The sequence below is a fragment of the Convolutriloba macropyga genome, unplaced genomic scaffold (assembly GCF_964194025.1).
Source record: "Convolutriloba macropyga unplaced genomic scaffold, txConMacr16.3 SCAFFOLD_3467, whole genome shotgun sequence".
In the NCBI taxonomy this organism is placed as follows: domain Eukaryota; kingdom Metazoa; phylum Xenacoelomorpha; order Acoela; family Convolutidae; genus Convolutriloba; species Convolutriloba macropyga.
This window is the reverse complement of record NW_027452969.1, coordinates 950-22,554: the sequence shown is the minus strand read 5'-3', so window position 1 is coordinate 22,554 and position 21,605 is coordinate 950. Positions and strand designations below refer to the sequence as shown.

Below are 21,605 nucleotides of genomic sequence, written 5' to 3'. Positions count from 1 at the left end.
TATCGCCTTTAATCTGTTAGGAACACAAAATTTGTGAATTTTTTGGCGTGAAATTTAATTTTGAAATACTATTTTTATAGAAAATATCTTAATTTGAAGAAAAATTACACTAAAAGTGAACAAATATCCCGTTTTCACATGAAATTTCAATCCTCGATAATTCCTCGAATAAAACGAAAATGGAAAAACTCTTTTTAATTTTGAATTCTACTCTGGACCACCTTTTTAGTGATACCATTCACATTTCGCTGCGACTAATATATTGATCGGCCGACATTTTCTGAACAAAAAGAAATAAAAACCCATTTGAGTATACAGTTCCTCCCCCCCCCCCCCCCACCCCACATGTGGGATCAGAACAAAGACTGTTGTACAGCAATTTTTGTTGGTTACATTTGATTTAGAGAACTAGAATTTCTATTTGTGGGCCTTTATAGAAACCAGAAAACAGAGTCAGACCGCTAGTCATTTCTTCCGCTCTGCTATTTTTTCAATTAGTTTTGTTTATAATCACACTAAAAGCGAAAACTCAAAAAAAAACGTTTTTGCGTTTAAAAGAATATTATAAGAATTCAAAATCATTGCCTTGTGGTCACAATCGTTCATGACACAAAAACCAACCAAAAAATCACGGATGTATATGACGACAAACAAAATACTGAGAAATTTTTTCGAGGGAACTGAAGAACAAAAACGAAAACTTCAATTAAAAAATTCTAAATATTGAATGCAAAAAATAATTTTGGTTATTAGGAAAAGAGCCGGTAAAGATTTTTGATAAGATTTTTTATCAAGAGAAAAAAATGAAAATAAAGTGCGTAACAGCAAAATTGAGCAAAGTAATTTATACAACATCAAATAAAGAAGAAGAGAACCAACTTCCGAAAAACGCTTTACAGTCGACAACTTTGGTAAATTTGATAAACCAAACTGTGTTTTGATTAAAAGAGCGTATTTTTGAACCAACTCACTGACTTGCGAGTGGAGGCGTCAAGAAACTTTATCAACCCTTTCAAAATTCGCTAATTAGTAATCTCTACTTAAAATTGTCTGAAAACTCGCATGCAAAGTTTTCAATTTCCTAATTCCTGAAATTCTAAAATTTAATAGGCAAAAGTTTCCTATGTACATTTTCAGAAGTCGATTTCAATGAAACATTATCATCCTCGAACCTGCAGGTTGCGTGTTTTAAGCAAGTGTACGTGAGCACTCCGAAGAAGTTATTTTGACATTATTGGTTACCCGTACCTTCCATTCAGTCGGCATCAGAACTGAATCAGAACATTTTTGGAATAATATTAACTTTCAGTAATGATTCAGAACGTTTTCAGAACAGTTTCTGTATTGATTCTGAAACCTCTCTGAATCAGAGCAAAATTCAGAATCTATGTCCTCTGAATTTCTCTGAATCAGAAGAAAATTCAGAGTGCATTTCTGAATTAGTTCTGAATCAGAAGAAAATTCAGAATGCATTTCTGAATTAGCTCTGGATCAACATGAAAATCAGAAACTTTTCACAACACTGCAGGAAAGTACAAAAAAACTTCGTATCGGTTATTTAACCGTTATTCAAAGGCTTTTTGAAAAATTTTTTTGTGGAAACATATTAAAATTCAGAAGACTTTTGGTACTTAGAACCGATTTCAATGCAGCTGTACGGATGCTTTGAGTTGTGAGTCTGCAAAAATTTGGTCAGAAAACATTTGATCAGAAAACTCTATATTTAAATTTTGAAAAAAGTTGTCTTCATTTAAGGAAGTTGCAATTTTCTTTATAATCAGTTTTAAAAGAGGTTTTGTTGGTGCTGTGAAACATTAAATTTTTCTGGCATTTTTGGTTTAAAACGAGTTGTATGGGCTATGTGGCTCTGTCACTGGAAAAAACTTTGACGTTTATCAAGAACCTCGCATTTATTCAAAAATTTCAAATTGATTTTTGCGGAGTCACGTAGACCTACCTAAAACTTGCAAATTGCAATTTTAGAGATACCGAAACTTCCAGGCGTGCAAATTCTTACTGAGTTTTTAGAAACTTCTGTTTTCTTATTCTCGCACTGCAGAGTTTTGGCATTTTCGATTTTGCTCTGTGTACTTCAAGCAAATCTACGTGAATTTGCAGAGATTTTTTTGCAATTCTGGTCAGCATTTCGAACGCTACTCTATTTTCGTTGTTATTATTATTACACGACTGGCTAATCAGAACATTTTAATGGTTTTTCAACTTTCGATTGGGGTTTGAGTTGAGGAAAACAATTAGAGTAAAAATTGTCTTTTTTATTTTGGTTCAGCCGATGTGTCAGATCAATATAATAATATAAATTACCACTCATTTAATCTATCTGTTTTGATTGATTACATTTTTGTTGAGATTTATACAAACTGTTTTGTGACCAAAATTAAGATCACTTTCATATCGACACAAAAATTTTTGAAATCTGGCTCGAATTTCTTTCTGCGGCCCGAATTGCATAGGGTTGAAGAAATTGTCATAAAAACTTTACTTAATCTGCGAAATCTAACAGTAGGACAGAATTTACATATTTTTTTTCAGTTTTTGTTTTTGATGATAACAATATGTTAAATTAAAAAGGCACTTGAATTAAGGCTTGCCTCCTGTTTTGTGTTTTTGAACGTCAATATTTACAGCAAAAATTGACAAGTATTGTAGATATATATATCAGAATTCAAAAACTTTGTGAGCTGAAAAACTTTTCAGAGATCGTCAATAATCGCCCATTTTACCAAATTTTCTCGATAGTTGATGTGATTTCTAAAATAAGTGTCATCTAGATAATCGGGAGTAAATTCATTCACAAATGCGCATTTTTGTTCTCCGTTGTAAAAATAACAAAATCGGACATTCAAAAACCAATTTGGCGCCTTTTCCTCCGGAACTGAAATTTTCCAGGATAATTTACAGCCTCCTTGCCTGTTATCCGTGTGATCATAATATGGAACCATTGGAAAAACGTCACCATTTTCACTAAAACTAGAACAATATTCCTCGTTTTCCGAAGTTCGGTCGTTTCCGCATTGTTGCCAATTATTAGATGTTGAAAAATATCTATAACACAATTTAACATCTTTAAACCATTCTTCAGTTGATGAAGGAATGTTTAAACGCCAGGAAAGCTTACAGCCGCCCTCATTTCGACTCCAATCTTTAAACATGTCAGTGTAGTGGTTAATTTTGACACAAGAGGGCGTAACGCCGGAACAAAACATGTCAGGTTCATCACTTTCGAATTCAAAGCAGAGTTCGATTTTTCGCCACCATTTTGGTTCGATAATATTAAATTTAACATTTTCGGCCATCGATTTGATTTCAAGATAATTATACGATGAAATGCTGGACTGATTCAAAATTTGAGACAAAATGGATTCCAATTTTCGAACTTGGGGCTTTAAATCAGAGATTTTTTCATATCGGATTAACGTTGAGCGGACTTGTAATTCTAAATCGGACAAATAAGCTTTTTGTAAGTAATTTTGAACAGCTCGAAACATTGAGAATCGCTTTTTATCTCTTTTTATTAGACCATAAATGGGTTGCAGTTGGGCTTTGGTGATCCAAGGATATCTTGCAATAAATTCCAAACCCCGCAAATTCGTAGAATGCGGAAAACCTTCGAAATTTCTCCCTAAGTTTGTCCAATCATGACTTCTGCTATTTGTGACAAAATCCTCGCTAACTTCAAAAATTGGCCGATTTCCGTCGGCGTCGGTTCGATTCCCGTCCTGGCTTCGATATTTGTTCATAAAGTATTTCAAACTCTGATCTGTTATATCTTGCTCACGTTTTATCAAGTGATAGTCTTTCGAAATTAGAAACTGATTTTTAACATACTGACCAAAACGCCCCCAGGTTAAATAATGAGTTCCAAATTTGGTTATAAATTTCTGGTAAATATCAAGGTCATCTTCATAATTCAAGGTCAAGTTTTCTAGGAAATCGGAGGCGCTCTTGACAAAAGTCGGGTTCACATTCGAGTTTACGGAAACGTCAATTGTATTGAATGACGAAAAGACTTCTGAAATGATGTTCGAATATTCGTTGATTTCTTTCGACCGACCTTGATACAGATCGTTGTTCGAGAACTTTCCGAAATCCAAAAAGACTCCACTTCGTTCCGCCATTCGTTTCTTGATGTCGACAAAAGACCTGAAGATCCGCAAAGACGTTCTGAGTTTTGGATTCGGCTCTTCATTCAGAAGTGACAGCTGGTCAGGTAGGTGTTCTGGAACAGAAAAATAACATTGATTGATTGTACAAAGATTGAGTCTTTTCCATTCCCCGCATTGATTCGAGAAAGTTTATTTCATAAGATCTCTCAAATTTCTAGCAAAATTATTCGAACAGCATTTATTGGATTGCGTCGCTTGAATAATAACTTTTAAGTCATCATTTTTATTTAAATTCTGCCTTTTAAGGTCTGACCAGACAGGTGAGTCATAACAGAACGAAAAAAAGTTAAAAAACTATTTAGTAAATTAATTGGCAAAGCAGCTGACACAAGCTGCCATTTGAGGAAATCACAGAAAAGACAATAATCTAGAGACACTTTTTCAATCGCAAAAAGATTTTCTGACTTCAATTAAAAGATACTACTTTAATAGTTAAAAAAAATAAGAGGGATTGTATCAGTGCTAAGCAACAAAGTACTTTTCGTTTTTGCTATTTTGTCTATTTAATTTTCTTATTTGTTCTTTAATCTGTCAATATTGTTCACTTTTCCTCAATTGAAGACTAGGATCTTTTTATCTTATTGTTTTCTCCGGTCGGAGTTTACTCAGCAGGCATCAAAATTTTTACAGTTTAGAGGGTTCAGTAGATCACAGGGTGGCTAATGATGGATATCTAGCAGAAGGTTAGCTTGTATATCCGATCGGCACACAATTGTACCAGATGGATGAATAGAAATCTCCTTGTACAAACCGAAATAGACTACAGATTACAGACGTTCCACCAACTGGGAACAAAACAAGACAGTGGGAGACAGTTGGGCACTTTAACAAGACTGACGTTAATGGCCAAGACACTCTGTAACCGGCACCGTTACTCTTTCCGGACTTGAAAAGATGCAGGTCACTCACTTATGACTCGACAGGGACTTCACTCGACAGGGACTTCAGACGACCGCACAAGTTCGACTCCAACACACAATGAGGATGACACATCTAACTTAATTCAGCAACAACTCACAAATTTGCGTGAAAACTCTCAACCCCGCCCGCATGTAGCAGTCGAAAATCTGGATGTACAGCTTTAGGTAATCAGAGACATAGGAGACACTATTTTCTTTAATATAGCTTTAACTCCTTTTACTGTAGTCAATCTAGTCTATATTTGCAAAATGTGTATAATTATGACTACAGTGTTATGTGATATTATCACCGTTATAATTAAACTTCACCTTCCGTGTTTTAGTGTTTTCCAGAGTCGGTTAGTCTGAGAGTACTAGGTTCGCGCGCAAAAGTAAGTAGCCCTCATTTTTTATACCTTAAGACAAAAGGAAGCCCATATAAAGACTGCCTTACGATATTCAACTGAAAATAAACGCTGTTTCTGAGCTTTTGTATTTAACCTAAATAAAAAAAGAAATTGGAGGCTTGCGCTTTTTAACAAAAAGAAACAAATTTAAATTATATTGACCACGTATTAGAAAAACTGTGACTGAAATTGTGCATACACTTTCATGTGAGTTTTAGATAGGAAAATTCCTCAATTGTTCTTACGATTTGTAAGGGGGTCTAAACAGGCGCAACTAGTGTCTAAATGGACCGGCACTGGATTCGAACCAGCATCTCTTACTTTCAAGCCTAGTGCGCTAAACATTACACCAACTAGTCGTAATCTCTCTAACTTGGGCATATCTTAGGGGCATTCTCATGTTCTTTCTTGCTCCTCAAGGGTTCCTTTATCTGGCCAAGTATACGTTGAACAAGTAGAGCTTCTGGTCAAGCGACGTCAAGTTTATCTTACAAAAATTATTCATGAGAAAAACTATTAGTTTTTTTGCACTCAGTTATTTCAAAAAGCTTGGGTTTTCAGGAAGGGGACGAGAGGAAAAACATCCAATCTCATTGCAGATGTAACTTTGCTAATGTCGTGCTTTAATGGTACCATAAATATCAGTGCCGACTCCCAGATTGAGTTGACGACTCTAAAATGTCTTTAAAAGCAGGAACAATCGTGAAAACGATGAATAAATGTTAGATTGGGGATAATTGTGGTAAAATGGATAACAAAAATGTCACCGCAGTGTCGCAGCAAAAACCCTCTAAACTACGGAAATCTACAAATCTACAAAAATTCAACGCTAATCTACAAAAACTCAACGAAGATATCTCTTTATCTGTAGAGGTGTTAAGTTACTCGCGGTTGAGTCCACTGCCTTTACTCACCACTTCCTTCTTGTTGTCTGCAGAATTGCCTTTATTTATCGGGAGCGACAGGAGCTCCCCAAGTGCCATTGTAGGACCTCTCTGTTTGTCACAAGAACTGCTCCCACAAGGGCAACAACTTTCGCAGCAGCTAACACAACAGCCACAACACCCACCTCAACACGGTTCATCTTGGGCAGATAAAATGGCAGCGGAAGAGTGAAACCCTTTGACGCCAGAGACGGTTGTCCTTTATTGAGCATACTCATGAAGAGTGCGTGTCCCTCATCCGTGTTCTCAACCACTCCCTTACACTCCATCAGTGATACCCACACCGGCATCACAAAAGCCATGACATACTAACCAGGATATGGTGTTCCCACAGTATCTCCACCTAATCCACAAACGTCTTTTCGACAACCTCCTTCTTATGATCGACCCAAGGATAACTATTCATCCACGGACGCCCTAGACCGATCACTCACGAGATCTACCCCGTGCGTGTAACACCGGTACAAGCGTCACAATTGCCAGCTTGTTACACGGCCAATCCATCAAAAGACTCGCAGCCCTCGTCCTCTAGAGCTACGGTTAATCACTTTGTGCCAACACAGAGCACATCCCACAAAAAACCGGCCCTAGCTTTATATTTCACCAATTCACGAATCGTCTGGGCAATAACACGGAAACGGAGTTCATGTCTCCGAGAGTATTAACTAAGTATCCACCCCTCCACACTATACATTGAAGCCAACAGCCAGCTCTTGTTCCCTGGGAAACTGGAGAATGAGTTCGTGGAGGAAGGACGTGACGTGCCCAATTCCCAATAAATCCTCTTTTCATTGAGTGCTTTTGATACACCTCCAAGAGCTTTTTCGCTTTGGCCGATTGCCGGAAGGACTACTGGAATACAATGTTTAATCGAGACTTCACCCTTATTCGTATATACCAGAATTACGGTCCAGTTTACGCACAATCTGTTTATTTACATCCCACGCAGATGAATGTAAATAACCAGACCCACATAGTGAACCAGACGCAAAAACTACACGAAATTGACAATTATTTGTACGTCCAGCATCACTTTCTTCAGACAAATCCCCTTATGTATATAAGTCCAGATTACAATTTGCGAAGACACAAATTACTTCACGATACTATTTGAACTACAGCTACGTCATCAACCCTTACTATTGCGAGGGGACTTTGAGGAATTTTGACCCAATCAAAAACGACTTCCTCTTTATCCCCCTCTACCCTAGGACCCACAGACCGATCCTTGTCCCCGTTGAATATCTCCAGTGCGTAGAAGAAGGTGCCACAAAGTGTATGTGTATGTATGGACTTATCATCAACCTTCTTTACACAGTCTGGATCGAAGATAAGCTGGCCAATATTGAATCACCTGTTGGCAATGCAGCCGCATTGCAATACTTACTGGTTACCCAGAGTTTTTGCCCCTTGTCTCGCACGGGACAAAGAATTCCTTGATTTCTCTTGGTAAATTGACAATCGGGCCCAGGGCTTTGAATTCGAATTCCGCTGATGGGCACCGTCTCATCCCTAGGGTCACTGCCCCAATAACACAAAGCCACATTCCACAAAACTCAAAGACTTTTCGTTTTTGCTATTCTGTCTATTTAATTTTCTTATTTGTTTTTTAATCTGTCAATATTGTTCACTTTTCCTCAATTGAAGACTAGGATCTTTTTATCTTATTGTTTTCTCCGGTCGGAGTTTACTCAGCAGGCATCAAAATTATTACAGTTTAGAGGGTTCAGTAGATCACAGGGTGGCTAATGATGGATATCTAGCAGAAGGTTAGCTTGTATATCCGATCGGCACACAATTGTACCAGATGGATGAATAGAAATCTCCTTGTACAAACCGAAATAGACTACAGATTACAGACGTTCCACCAACTGGGAACAAAACAAGACAGTGGGAGACAGTTGGGCACTTTAACAGGACTGACGTTAATGGCCAAGACACTCTGTAACTGGCACCGTTACTCTTTCCAGACTTGAAAAGATGCAGGTCACTCACTTATGACTCGACAGGGACTTCACTCGACAGGGACTTCAGACGACCGCACAAGTTCGACTCCAACACACAATGAGGATGACACATCTAACGTAATTCAGCAACAACTCACAAATTTGCGTGAAAACTCTCATCCCCGCCCGCATGTAGCAGTCGAAAATCTGGATGTACAGCTTTAGGTAATCAGAGACATAGGAGACACTATTTTCTTTAATATAGCTTTAACTCCTTTTACTGTAGTCAATCTAGTCTATATTTGCAAAATGTGTATAATTATGACTACAGTGTTATGTGATATTATCACCGTTATAATTAAACTTCACCTTCCGTGTTTTAGTGTTTTCCAGAGTCGGTTAGTCTGAGAGTACTAGGTTCGCCCGCAAAAGTAAGTAGCCCTAATTTTTTATACCTTAAGACAAAAGGAAGCCCATATAAAGACTGCCTTACGATATTCAACTGAAAATAAACGCTGTTTCTGAGCTTTTGTATATAACCTAAATATAAAAAGTAAATTGAAGGCTTGCTTTTTTAAAGAAAAAGAGACAAATTTAAGTTATATTGACCACGTATTAGAAAAACTGACTGAGATTTTGCACACATAGTTTTTACAAACGTTTTAGATCGGAAAAATCCTCCAACTTGTTAACTTGTTAACTTTACAACTTGTTAGGGTGTCTAAACAGGCGCTACTACTGTCTAAATGGACCGGCACCGGATTGGAACCAGTATCTCATACTTGCAAGCCCAGTGCGCTAACCATTACACCAACTATTCGTAATCTCTCTAACTTGGGCATATCTTAGGGGCATTCTCATGTTAATTCGTGCTCCTCAAGGGATCCTTTAACTGGCCAAGTATACGTTGAACAAGTAGAGCTTCTGGTCAAGCGATGTCAAGTTTATCTCACAAAAATTATCCATGTAAAAAACTATTAGTTTTTTGCACTCAGTTATTTCAACAGGCTTGTGTTTTCAGGAAAGGGACGAGAGGAAAAACATCCAATCTCATTGCAGATGTAATTTAATTAATATCGTGTTTTGATGGTATCATAAATATCGGTGTCCACTCCCTGATTGAAATGACGACTCTAAAATTTCTTTAAAAGCAGTAACAACCGTGAAAGCTAAAAATAAATGTTAGAATGGGGATAATTGTGGTAAAAATGGTGAAAGAAAAGTCACCGCAAGGTCACAGAAAAAAACGGCTAAAGTACGCATATCCGCAAAAATTCAACGCTGATCGGCAAAGACTCAACGCATATATTTTTCAATAAAATGTACTGGATGTGGTTTAAATCTAAAAAATATATTAACCAGAAAATGGCTGGTGGCACAGATGAAGACGCACTTACTGTAAACGAGCTAAGATTTGAGCCAGTGCAACAGATTGAAGTTTATTTTTGAAGGAACTGAATTTGAAAATAGATTATAGCCAGAGTTCAAAAACCTAGGTTGGGGGGGGTCGATTTTTTGCTCGATCATTTAGAAAGAAAAATGATTTAAAAATGAAGTTTTTTGATATTTGCACTAATTTTGTCTCCTTTCACATCCAACGAACTGATTTTTTCGAAAAGTCGTAAGTATAATTCAAACGTAGATGATATCAAGAGCTGAAAAACCTTGGTTGGGGGAACCCTATAGTTTTCATCCGTCCACCTTAAATTACACTCTGTCAAAAATAAGTTTGTAAGAGTGTAAAAAAATTGATATTCAGAATAAGGGTGGAAAAAAGAGTGTCATTTTTTATCCGTCCACCTTAAATTACACTCTGTCAAAAATAAGGGTGCAAGAGTATAAAAAATGATACTCAGCATAAAGGTGAGTGAAAAAAAGAGTGTAATCTTTTATCATTCCACCCTTACTTACACTCTTTACAAAGAGTGTGAAAAGAGTGGATAAAAGAGTGTAATTAAAGTGTAATTTTTTAAAATTACACTCTTACACTCCTTTCCCGAAAAATAACAGTGGAAAACGGATTACACCCTAATCCACGCTAATTAAAGGTGAATAGGGGTGAAACCTCGGCCCGGGAATCAATTTGGTGAAAAACAAATCAGCCCCGCTAATTTTTCACCAAATTCAGCAACTTGCCCAAAAATTCGACGCTTTCGCCGTATTCGCCGCCAAAAAAGATGCGGGGCTTTGCTACGAAAAGTATTTAATTTCACTGCTATTCACGCAATTTTTACATTGTTTATCTATAAAACTTTGACAGGGGTAACAAAATTTCAGAATAACAGCCTGAGATCGAAGACAGATCTCGGTCACTCCAACGTTCAGAATCAGAAAAACGTCTGGAAATTTCTGGAGAACTTTATCTAAAATTATTGAAGAAAATTTGGAAGTAGTACTGAAAATTTTTACCGTTTTCACAGATATATGTACTGTTTTCTGGACAAGTAATAGTCTCGAATGTGAAACCAAACAGGGTGTCTTTGAACCCGGTTGACTTTTGATCGTCGAGGTTGAATTGGGTTATGTCGATTCCTCTAGAAAACAAAGCCAGGCCTCCGGAAACTTCAGGGTTGGAATCGATGTAGGGCTCCATCAATGTGTCATCTGAGAAAAAAGGAGAAAACATTTGAAGCAATTTTCAGCACACTAAACCAAAAAATGACTGAACACAAAAAATTGAATCGTTTATTGGAACTTGAACTTGTTGATGAAAAGCTTTGAAAATTTCAGGAATTTTTATCATATTTTTGCGTTTCTTTGTTTTGATATCTTGCAAAATATTTACCCGGGCCGAGTTGTCAACGCTAAAAAACGCAAAATTATGTAAGATTGGCGGTGAATGCGTTGACTTTATGTTAGATCTACGCTTGAGCGTAAATCTTGCATATATTTAACGCATTCGTCGCCAAGCTTACAAAATTTTTCGTTGAATATAGCGTAGATTTTACATAATTTTGAGTTGAATTTAGCCGAGATTTTTGAGTTGAATTTAGCCTAATTGTTGTGCATCATGATTAAAACGCTATTAATGCCACTTTCGGATCATTACCTCAAAGTGTGATAGGAAAGCCACAAGCAAGTACTCCACTTTGTGTAGGAACGTCCTTTGGGAGTGAGTCTTTTATAAAAAGAGATTTTTAACTAAAAGTTGCTTAAGAAATAAAATCCTGGCTTTTTCTTTCACCATTTTCTCTTAGCTTTCTTTCTTTTAGATCCATTTCCTCCTTAGCTTTAGCTTTTTAAGTTGCTCTCTCCTTTACTGTAGAGCACTTAGCTTTCTTATTAAGTTAATTTCTGAGGTTTCCAAAACATTAATTTTTATTTCGTTTGTCAAAATCTACTTTTCAAAAGTCTTCAAGTTTTAAAATTAATTTTCCCTATGGGGGAGAACACTATCCTTTCGTCAAATACGCCTAATCCCAGCGAAAACCGAAATATGTATTCTTCAATGTATTCTCAAAAAGGCTTGTTGAAAGAAACAAACTCAAGCGACTTCCAAATCATGCAAATTATCCCTCCATTCACGAAGTCAACTATTTCAAATACAAAATCTCTGAACAACGCCTATCTTCATTGTACAAAATCAATTCTGAATGAATTGCGGCAAGAAGCACGAAATCAAATAACAATCAGCGGATCTTTTCCGTTTGTGCCCCCCAGCTTAGTGGGTGCATATTATTTGCAACCCCCAGACGCACGTGCAATATTTTTACATAATGATTTACTTTGTAATGACACGTGCTCTGTCACTGGGGGAGCATAACGTACTTGGGGGGCACAAACGGAAATGATCCCAATCAGCAAAACTTTCGCACAAATAAGAGACAAAATACTTCATTCGCTGACTGTTGTTTCGCCACCAACTGTCAAAAGTCAATACCATTCAATTAGATCCAGAGGCCCTAATTTACTGGGCTAAACCGTTTTTCCTATGGGTAAACATTTACTCAACACAGAAAGATCATTCTATCCTAGAAGATACAATATTAATTTCAGTAACCTCCCATATGTTTGCTCAAACACTGAAGCCCTGAAATTAATAGATCTTCCAGAGGGAATAGAACATAGCCCCGCAATTATCCGGATGAAAGACAACATAGATCTCATCTTCAATGGTTATGCAACACTGAGTGTAACAGTAAAAAGCAATTGAAGAGGAAGGACTAACAACTTGGTCGTATGAAAATCGGGTAGCAGAGTTCAAAGAATGGAACAGCTTAAAGATAAAATTTCAAGCTCCTTCACTACATAACTGCAGTTACTGTGAAGAATGCAAGCTTCAATATCGCGGACATCATAAAAATTGGTGATAATTATGGCTAAACGAGCTGCAGAGAATCAAAAAAGTGCAAAACAAAAGCAAAGAAACAAAGAAATATCGCGCTGAAAAGCAGAAACTACCAAAGCTTGATAAAGTTCCCGAAAATGAAACAATCAGTGACACTTCTTCTTGCAAATTGAACATAGATGAAGATGAAGTGGAAGAAACCTTTACAGAAGAAATTTGTAGTGGCACAACAGAAAATGCACCAGTCATCGAACAAGAAACAGAAAACGTTAAAAAAACCTCAACCACCATACAAAACGCTCAATATAATGAAACCTCCTATCTCAATAAAGATAGGCTTCAACCATTACAGCTTCATAATAGTGCTGTTCTCAAACAGTACAGACAAGGCATCAAAAGGCCACTTAGTGAAACGCAAAAACAACAAAACGCGCAAATTTCAAAACACTTCCTAAATAATCAGTAGATTAAGACGAAAACTTACTTCGAACAAAAACAAAAATGATTGGGCAAAAATTGTTCTGTTTGAATTCATGTGGCCATAAGAGCCCGAAAAAACTTTTCGCAATAATTGATAAATGCTACAAATTAGCCAGCGGGACTTTATTCATTTTATGTATCCTAGAATTGAAATTCCTAGCTTTATCTTGTTCACACGAAACAGTTTTTGAGCAGTACAATTTACGCTATCATCTAGTGCCTGCAATAAACTGCAGTGGAGGTTTAGTTACAGTTTGGAGTGAAGAACTAAGAACTGAAGATCAAATAATGTAATCGCGAGATCAAACTGGAATAAGTTATACACAACTCAATCTAACGGTGTTCAACGTGTATCTGAATACAAGCTAATATTCTGAAAAATTAAAGCAATTGAGCTTAAGTCTTTCGAAACTCAACACTGAACGATCAATTGTTTTAACAGAGGATTTTAATGCATTCAGTCATAATCCGAGAAACACATCATCTGCTCTTATAACAGAAGACGATAGAGTAAAGCGATTTGTCAAGCTCCAAACGGTTACAGAGATAGCTCTCCTCTTTGGTGCAGCCATAGAACTAGACGTACTTGATTTCACAACTATGATAAGAGAACATCGTCCTTTTCACGAATAGACTTCTTTTTTACAAACCAAACTCACTACACCGACATAAAAGTACATCGGAGTAATTTCTCAAACCACATGTTGTTAGAGCTAAGTAACAAAAGTGAAGAAAAAGAGCGAGGCCAAAGCTTTTGGAAAATGAATGATGCTATTTTATTGCCAAACAAGGAGTACATCAAAACAGAAATAGAAGGATTTGGAACAAATTGTTTGACACATGAAAGTTATGAAGAGTTGAAGTGCCACATACGTGATGTCTGCAAAGCCCTAGCTGTTAATAAATCGAAAACCTTAAGCTTGCAAATGAACAACATCCGGGCCGAAGAGAAAAGACTGAGAGAACAAATTCAAAATCATTATTCCTATAAAACAATTTCAAAACTATATAATGATACAGTCTCGAAAATAAAATGTATGACAACAACAAAAAAAAAATTCAGTTCAACAACTTCAAGAAACTGACCCAATCTTGTGATTTTGGAAACGCGAAACATTTGAAAACCTGGGCAAAGCAAAAAAACAACACGAGCAATATTACTTCACTGAAGGTTGTGCAAGTGTTACAACAAATCAGGATGAAATCCTCAAAGTTTTTGAAAACTATTTTATACAACTTTACAAAGCAAGAAACAGCTTCCTCTGACATATTTCTTGATCATTTGAATGAACGCAAAAACGAAGCAGCACATGATGTAAACGAAATTACCATAGATGAAGTATTGAAAGCAATTAGCAAACTCAATGTAGAGAGCGCACCTGGATCCGATGGAATAACCTCAAACGTTTACAAAATTTTTAAACGAGAATTAGCTCCATTGCTACAAGGAGTTTTCAATAATATAGATCGAAAGGAAAAGGGTTCCCGAAAACCAACAAATTGCGATCTTAAAACTTTTGCCTAAAACAGATAATCCAAGAACCGTTGATGATTTTAGACCAATAAGCTTGCTCAACACTAACCTCAAAATTCTGTCACACATTCTATCTGCTAGAATCATAATAGATCTTGAAGACATAGTAGGTCAACATCAGCATTCATATCTGAGCAAAAGAAAAATCCATATAGCATTGAATAAACTGCGAAAAGCCAATAAGCAACTAAATAACAGCAAACGCCTTGTGAATCAGGATTTTTCAAAAAAGCTTTTGACAAAGTAGACAGAGATTACATCTTCGCCCTTCTCGACAAAATTGGTGTTAACCAGTACACAAAATCTGCCATGAGAACATTTTATAATGAAACGAAAGCAATTATTGAGATCAATGGCTACCTTTCCAAAACAACTGTACAACAACGAAGAGTTAGGCAAGGTTGTCCGCTTTCAGCTTTACTTTTCATACTTGCTGTCGAACCCTTCCTCTGCTGTATGGACAACTCATCACATATTAAAGGATTTACCAGCTCAAAAACAGTGGCTTGTGCAGATGATTTTACTTGCTCAATCCGAATATTATCAATTGAAGTACTATTTGATACCGTCAAAGATTTTTGCGGTATCAAATAGTACTTTCTATAAAACTGTACGTGTAACAAAAATCCTGGGCATTAAATTCTTTACTGATAAATCAGAAATAAATTTACTTGATCTCATCAAAACACAAATTGCCAAATATACACGCTTCATTTCTCGAGCGAAAACTTTGAAAGCCAAAAAACAAACCACTGAAACTTTTATCCTTCCAAATTTCCTGTATTATTCAAGACACACGGAAACAACATTAAATAATTTAACAAATGTTCAAAGACTTACCAACAATCTACTAAAAACTGGTGACAAAATGGAAATTAGAAGTGAAGTTCATTACCAATCGGTTGCTATGGGCGGTATCTCTCTTCCACATATCACATCAAAAATTATCTCAGCAAAACTTATAGACGAAATTAACTCATCAGACGAGAACGAAATTTCCTTTTCAAAGGACTTAACTATTTTATTAAAATCGTTAAAGCTCAAAACCTCTCAAACTGAGAACAGTATACTTCTGTAAAAAAACATTATCAAAACAGCCCTGAGACTTCACAGCACCTTGGGAAAAAGTGAGATTTACTGGTATATAATCGCTCAAATTTTCTCAACAATTTTTATCGACGACCTCTCAAGCAAATCCGTTATCAAGTACAATTGTTCAACGAAAGAATTAACTTGCTTTTGCACAAATATCTGAAAATTTAACAAACTTTTACCACAACAACAAAATCTTTTATATTGCTTTGCCTTCAATTGTCTTGTTGACAAAGAAATTAGATGGATGAAAAAATTTGCAGAGTCACCAATTTGCAGCTATTGCGAAAAAGAGTTTGAAACATCGGATTATTTAGTTCTCAAATGCGAACAATTATCTGAAGCGAGAAGTACACTGAGGGTGAAAAGTTGGCGCAATGTCTTTGTAAATATGAAAGTTGAAACTCTTAGATTTACGGCAAGTGTTCTAAATGGATCCTGGCGAGAAGCCCCTGAACAAACAAAAAACTATTTGAAATTTGTACTTAATATGTAAAGCTTCAACAATGAAACCTGCTGAATTATTTTAACATCTTCGCAAATACGAACTGTAACGCTTCAACAATGAGACCTGCTGATTTATTTGAACTTCTTTGTAAATATCAACTGTAACGCTTCATCAATGAAACCTGCTGAAATACTTTAACTTCTTCGCAAATACGAACTGTAACGCTTCAACAATGAGACCTGCTGATTTATTTGAACTTCTTTGTAAATATCAACTGTAACGCTTCATCAATGAAACCTGCTGAAATACTTTAACTTCTTTGTAAATACCAACTGTAAATAATGGCATCTGAATTTATTATTTAAAAACCTAGATTTTATATAATTTTGCGTTGAATTTAGCCTAGATCTTACATAGATTCAGCGCATTCACCACCAATCTTACAAAATTTTGCGCAAAATAATGTAAGATCTACGCCAAAATCAACGCGAAATTTTGTAAGATAAACGGTAACTAGCTAGCATTGACAAGTCGAAAAATTCAGCGCAATTTTCTTACAAAACTTTTGCGTTGAATTTAGAGACGTACATTCATCGTATAGCAACTTGAAAGACCCTTAAATTTCGTCTTCGCCTCAGTCCAACTGTGCGATTCGCTATACTCTTAAATTTTCTTAACAAAGTGCCATTCTTGCCTAACTTTTTTAAACCCACAATTTAATCACTTCAATCAAATTTAACCCAAAAAACCGATTTCAAAAAATAAGATATCACTTACCCGCATATAAACATGAGAAAAATAGCAGGAAAAAACTCAGCTTCGGAAAATTGTAAATTGTGTTGCTCATTTTAGCGCTCAAACGTCAAAGTTATGAAGGTGTACAGCAATTGACTTTCTTATTTGTTAAACTAATGAAATGAGAGGTCATTTCGAGACGATCAAACTACCAAATCAGAGCAAATATTTATAACTGTTTGTCGAGTTCAGAGTATGACCTACTGAACTTAAAACAATTTCAGCTTTATTGGCTCTAAATTTTCCAAAGCTGATTGTTAGCCCGCCTAGCGCAGTTTTCATAATGGAAAAATTAAGTTTGAGACAGCTAAGCTACAATTACACGCGAAAGAAAAGCTAAATAATTGAAAAGTAGTCATGAAAGAAGCTACAATATTTTGTAGGAACTTCTTGCAACATTCTGTCGCCACGCAAAATAATTCTTCAAGAACTTGAAAAGATTAAAAACGTCCTTTGATCGGGCCGTGCAGTTTTACCGGCAATCAATTTTGAGCAAAAACATATGTGTATTGACAAATTTGTCACTAAAAATTTAATTAGGGCCAAGAACTTTTCAATTCTTAAAAATATTTGTCGAGAAATCTGACAATATCTAAAATTCTCTTCTCACGATTCAACTACATAAGTATTTGAAATTTGTACATCGAAATATTCTCAAGAATGTCAGATTGTTGACAGATTTATCAAAGCAATTTATTTCAGAAAATCAAAAATTTCGAAAAACAATGCAGGCTTCATTCAGGTCAAATAAGTGAAATGCCAAACAGAAACACGAAACAACCACTGCACTAAAAACTGCTAAGAGCAACAACTATTTAAAAATTACTTATCCAACAGTTTCCGCTGGTTTCCAGTAATTTCCCGATGAAATTTCCATTGTAACTCATTTAACACTGTTATTGTGTAAAAAATAACATTAAGAAAATCATTTTCTGAATAAAATTATTCAAAATCGTTTAAATGGAGCACTACGATTTTTTGTTTCAACGGCTACGTCTAATTGTGATAGATACCCGTCAATACTCGTATGAGTCCTCAATTTTAGTGCTAAAACGAATATCTTAAATAGGTCAAGGTAAACAAACAATAAATTGGTTAATTGAAAATGAAAATTTGAAATTATGCGCGTAATGGCTTTGATTTAGAGTTGAGGTTGATTACTGACAGTTTCTGTTTTCATAAAGTTTCAGTTTTAATTTAAAAAAATTGGCTTGGTCATTTTTGTTAAATAAAAAAATAGAAAAAAAAACACATGAAATCATAAATTGGTATAATTTTAGAAAAATTTTTTGTGACATATATTACCCACCACAATTTTATCTCAAACTGACAGAAATTGCAATTTACCGCAACTTAATTGAAACAAGACGGCTATTGAGAATTGGTGCGTAGCACAGAAACTTCCAACAAAGTCCATGAAAAAAATGAGTTAAACCATTACTGAAAGATTTCCATAGGAAAAAAGGGTAAAAAAGACGTCATTTTTGATTTTAGCATAACAAGAAATGGTCCATTGGGAAAGTGGTATTTAATCACTTTTTGTACAGTTTATTGAAATCAGCGTCATTTTTTTCTATATGATGATTTCGCATTCTTCGTAAGTTTTGTTTTTTAAAAAAGACTACTGGAACTTGAGTGGTTCATTGTATTGATATTGTTATTGTTCCTGTTATGCAGAATCTGATCAATTCAGCATTTTGCAGAAAAATAACTATTTACCTTTTTTGTATGTTTGCCACGTGCTATTAATCCTTCTATATGCTATTAAACCAACTTGATTAGAAAGTTTAGGAAGTTTGTTGCTTATTTACTTGGGTTTCTTTTGAAACAACCTAACTGATGTATTAGTTAACTCCATATAATGCGAAAGGATTAGAGCTTAGAGGACTCGAACCCCCTATCTCCAGAACTGCGGCAAGGCATGCTGCCATTGCACCAAAGCTCTGCTGAAGTAGCAAATTTGTTAGCTTGATATATTCCAAGCTGTGTTATTACACTTTAAAATTGATGTTTTTTCGTATCGTTTTTCTGCTTTTTCTTGTTTTTTTCCTTTGAAATTTTATTTGCTTTGGTTTGTTTTTAGGGCATATTTGACGCAATTTATTGTTTTTATTTAGATTTTCTTTGATCGTTACTACCCACAGACAGCAATTTCTTTTTTGCTAAAAATTTTTTCTGGTCATACTCAAATCTTTTCACGATTTTCCAAATACTTTTTTTGCCCTGTGGTCCTCTCCAGTTCTACTTGACCCTCATAATCTCAAAAGGCCAAAAATGACCAAAAAACAAAAAAAAATGAAAAATCAATCAGTAATATTTTTTCTTAAAATAAATGTTAACAAAAGAATATGAGACAATATATGAGACATGAAACTTATGGAATGAAACTTTTTTCAGGCGTCCTCAGAACTATTAACTCTTATGGACAAGTGAAGTTATCCTAAAAAATCAATCCCTACTTTCCCTTCGATATCCCCCTCGAAACCACAGAGTCATCTGAAAACTGATGATACAGAACAGGCAGAGAAAACGTTTTGTAAAAAATCCTGAAAAACAATACACAGAGCAAACTAAGCTAAAAAAGAATCTCTACATGCACTATAATGGACCTTAAAATAATAGTTTTCATTTTCAAAATATACAAAAATTTGTTGGTGAGGATGGCGTCTCTGCGTTTGCGTGTGTGTGTGTTTTGTGTATGTAGTCTGTGTGATGTGTGCATGTCTGAGTGTATTTGTGAAAAAGATAGATATAAGGATAGACAGAGGAGGAAGGAAAATTTTTATCTATTATTTTTCATTCAACTTATACATCACAGTAACAATATCTAATGTTTCTGCAAATATCATTCTAAATTGTGTAGAGGAAATATCAAATTTGGCAGGAGAAAAAGTAACCGATAGCAATTACATCAGCTTTCACTGCAGCAACGAAATTCTCGCTAAAATCTTTTAAACATTTAAACATTTAATCTTTTAATCTTTTAAAACTTTTAAACTATACGGCATACATTTTTCATTAAAACACGAACAAGCAAGTTGATAACTTCTTTATAGCTTTTTTGGACCAGCAAATTCATGGTATTAGTTTTTTCACACCGATAACTTTTATAAATATGAGAACTAATGACATTGAATTCACAGACATTGAAAACATGTCATCGCCAATTGGAAACGAATCTGATGACTCATAGTTTTTTTTTCTTTTCAAAGTATTAGAATTCAAATTTTCCTGATGTCAATGCTAATCTAACTAGCTAAGCTTCTAATTAGATTAGCTATTCTAAGCTTCTATTTAAATATTGGGAGATATATCTTCTGCAAATAACTTCAATTTGATTTTTTTTGTTTACCGTGACACTTGAGTGCTTTACACTTTAAAACTCTGTGCGAAAAACATAATAGAAAGCACCGATTTTTAATTTTTGTCTGTAATTAATTGCGATATCTTTTATTTTCACTACCAGCGTTGGCTTAGTGCTTTATCAGCAAAAAAAATGAATAAGAAAATTCTATGGAAATTGAGGAAAAAACAGTTGTTTTTTTGGAAAGTTTCGAAAGGCCATATTTTGAAGTGCTGTCCTCGGACGATTTGCGAAATAGGCGTTCTTTCATCAATGCAAATTTTAAATTTGAGCGCTAGTATCTCTTTTTCGTCTTTTTTAATGTTCTTGAATACGACATTTCAATAATATTTTTTAAAAGCTCATCGGCAAAGAGTTTTTCCTTCCGGTCGAAACTTTTTAATTGTTTCTGTAACAGCTGTAGTGAATAAGTTTGAATGCTATAACTTAGTGTGATTTATTTCAAAGTAGGGCTTTTAAAATTTTCAAGGCAATATTTTTTATGGAAACGATGTAATAATCTGAAATAACCAGCTAAAAAGTGAAATTCCAGACCGCTTAGAAACAGTGTCAGGTTTAAATGCTAAACAAGACCAGCGTTAAATTCTGATTTTTGTCTCAAAATCCTTGAATTTGTGTTACGATATATATTTTTTGTCATAATACCTATTTTCTGGATTACCGAAATATTTTTTAACTATAAAATCACTTATTATCACTATACGCTCATTCAAATTTGTAGCGTGTTGAAAAGAATCTTGTTGTTGTTTTTGTTGTTGTTGTTCATTTGGCATGCGAGAATGCTAGTGTGAATTTACGAGCATAGGTGATCTAATTTGCAATTTTTCCGCGATCGCCCCCCATAAATCATAAGCATCCCTCTCCCCACGGGGGGCTGTAAATTCAGTACCCTATCTACAACATTACGACACCCTCTATCGCGTATATACTCTCTCTTGTTCACACTCTACTCTTGCCGCTTGTAGTCAAGTGTACGCATGAATAAACAGTAAACAACCAACTACAAACAAACAAACAACAACTACAACAGACAAACAATACTTGAGATAATAACAAAAAATGAAGAAGACAAGGAGATCAAGTTCATAACTTTCCCACTTTTTTGGAAAAATAGACGATTGAGGGGGGGGGGGGGGGCAGGAGGGGGAAAGGGGTAAACCTTATTTGTCCATAATTTTACTTGAGTTGAGTTGCTAAGATGGCATTGAAGTGGTCATTTTTGTT

General features: G+C 35.3%; 1 protein-coding gene across 1 annotated transcript; it reads right to left on the bottom strand.

Moving 5' to 3' along the window:
- Positions 1-2,449: 2,449 nt before the first annotated feature.
- On the bottom strand, positions 2,450-17,160 carry LOC142357948 (perivitellin-2 67 kDa subunit-like). Its single transcript, XM_075409431.1, has 3 exons — positions 17,000-17,160; positions 10,790-10,984; positions 2,450-4,237 (listed from the first exon to the last, which is right to left on the bottom strand). The coding sequence occupies exons 1-3, from the start codon at positions 17,067-17,069 to the stop codon at positions 2,712-2,714; spliced, it is 1,791 nt and encodes a 596-aa protein (XP_075265546.1). The 5' UTR covers positions 17,070-17,160; the 3' UTR covers positions 2,450-2,711.
- Between the last annotated feature and the right edge of the window lie 4,445 nt (positions 17,161-21,605).

Bases quoted from the DNA above. Each gene is read 5' to 3' on its own strand.
- LOC142357948 (XM_075409431.1), bottom strand. From the start codon at position 17,069: ATGAGCAACACAATTTACAATTTTCCGAAGCTGAGTTTTTTCCTGCTA. The intron at 10,985-16,999 runs GTAAGTGATATC...CTTTTTTCTCAG, and splicing joins TTTCTCATGTTTATATGCGG to ATGACACATTGATGGAGCCC. The intron at 4,238-10,789 runs GTAAAAATTTTC...TTTCTGTTCCAG, and splicing joins TACATATATCTGTGAAAACG to AACACCTACCTGACCAGCTG.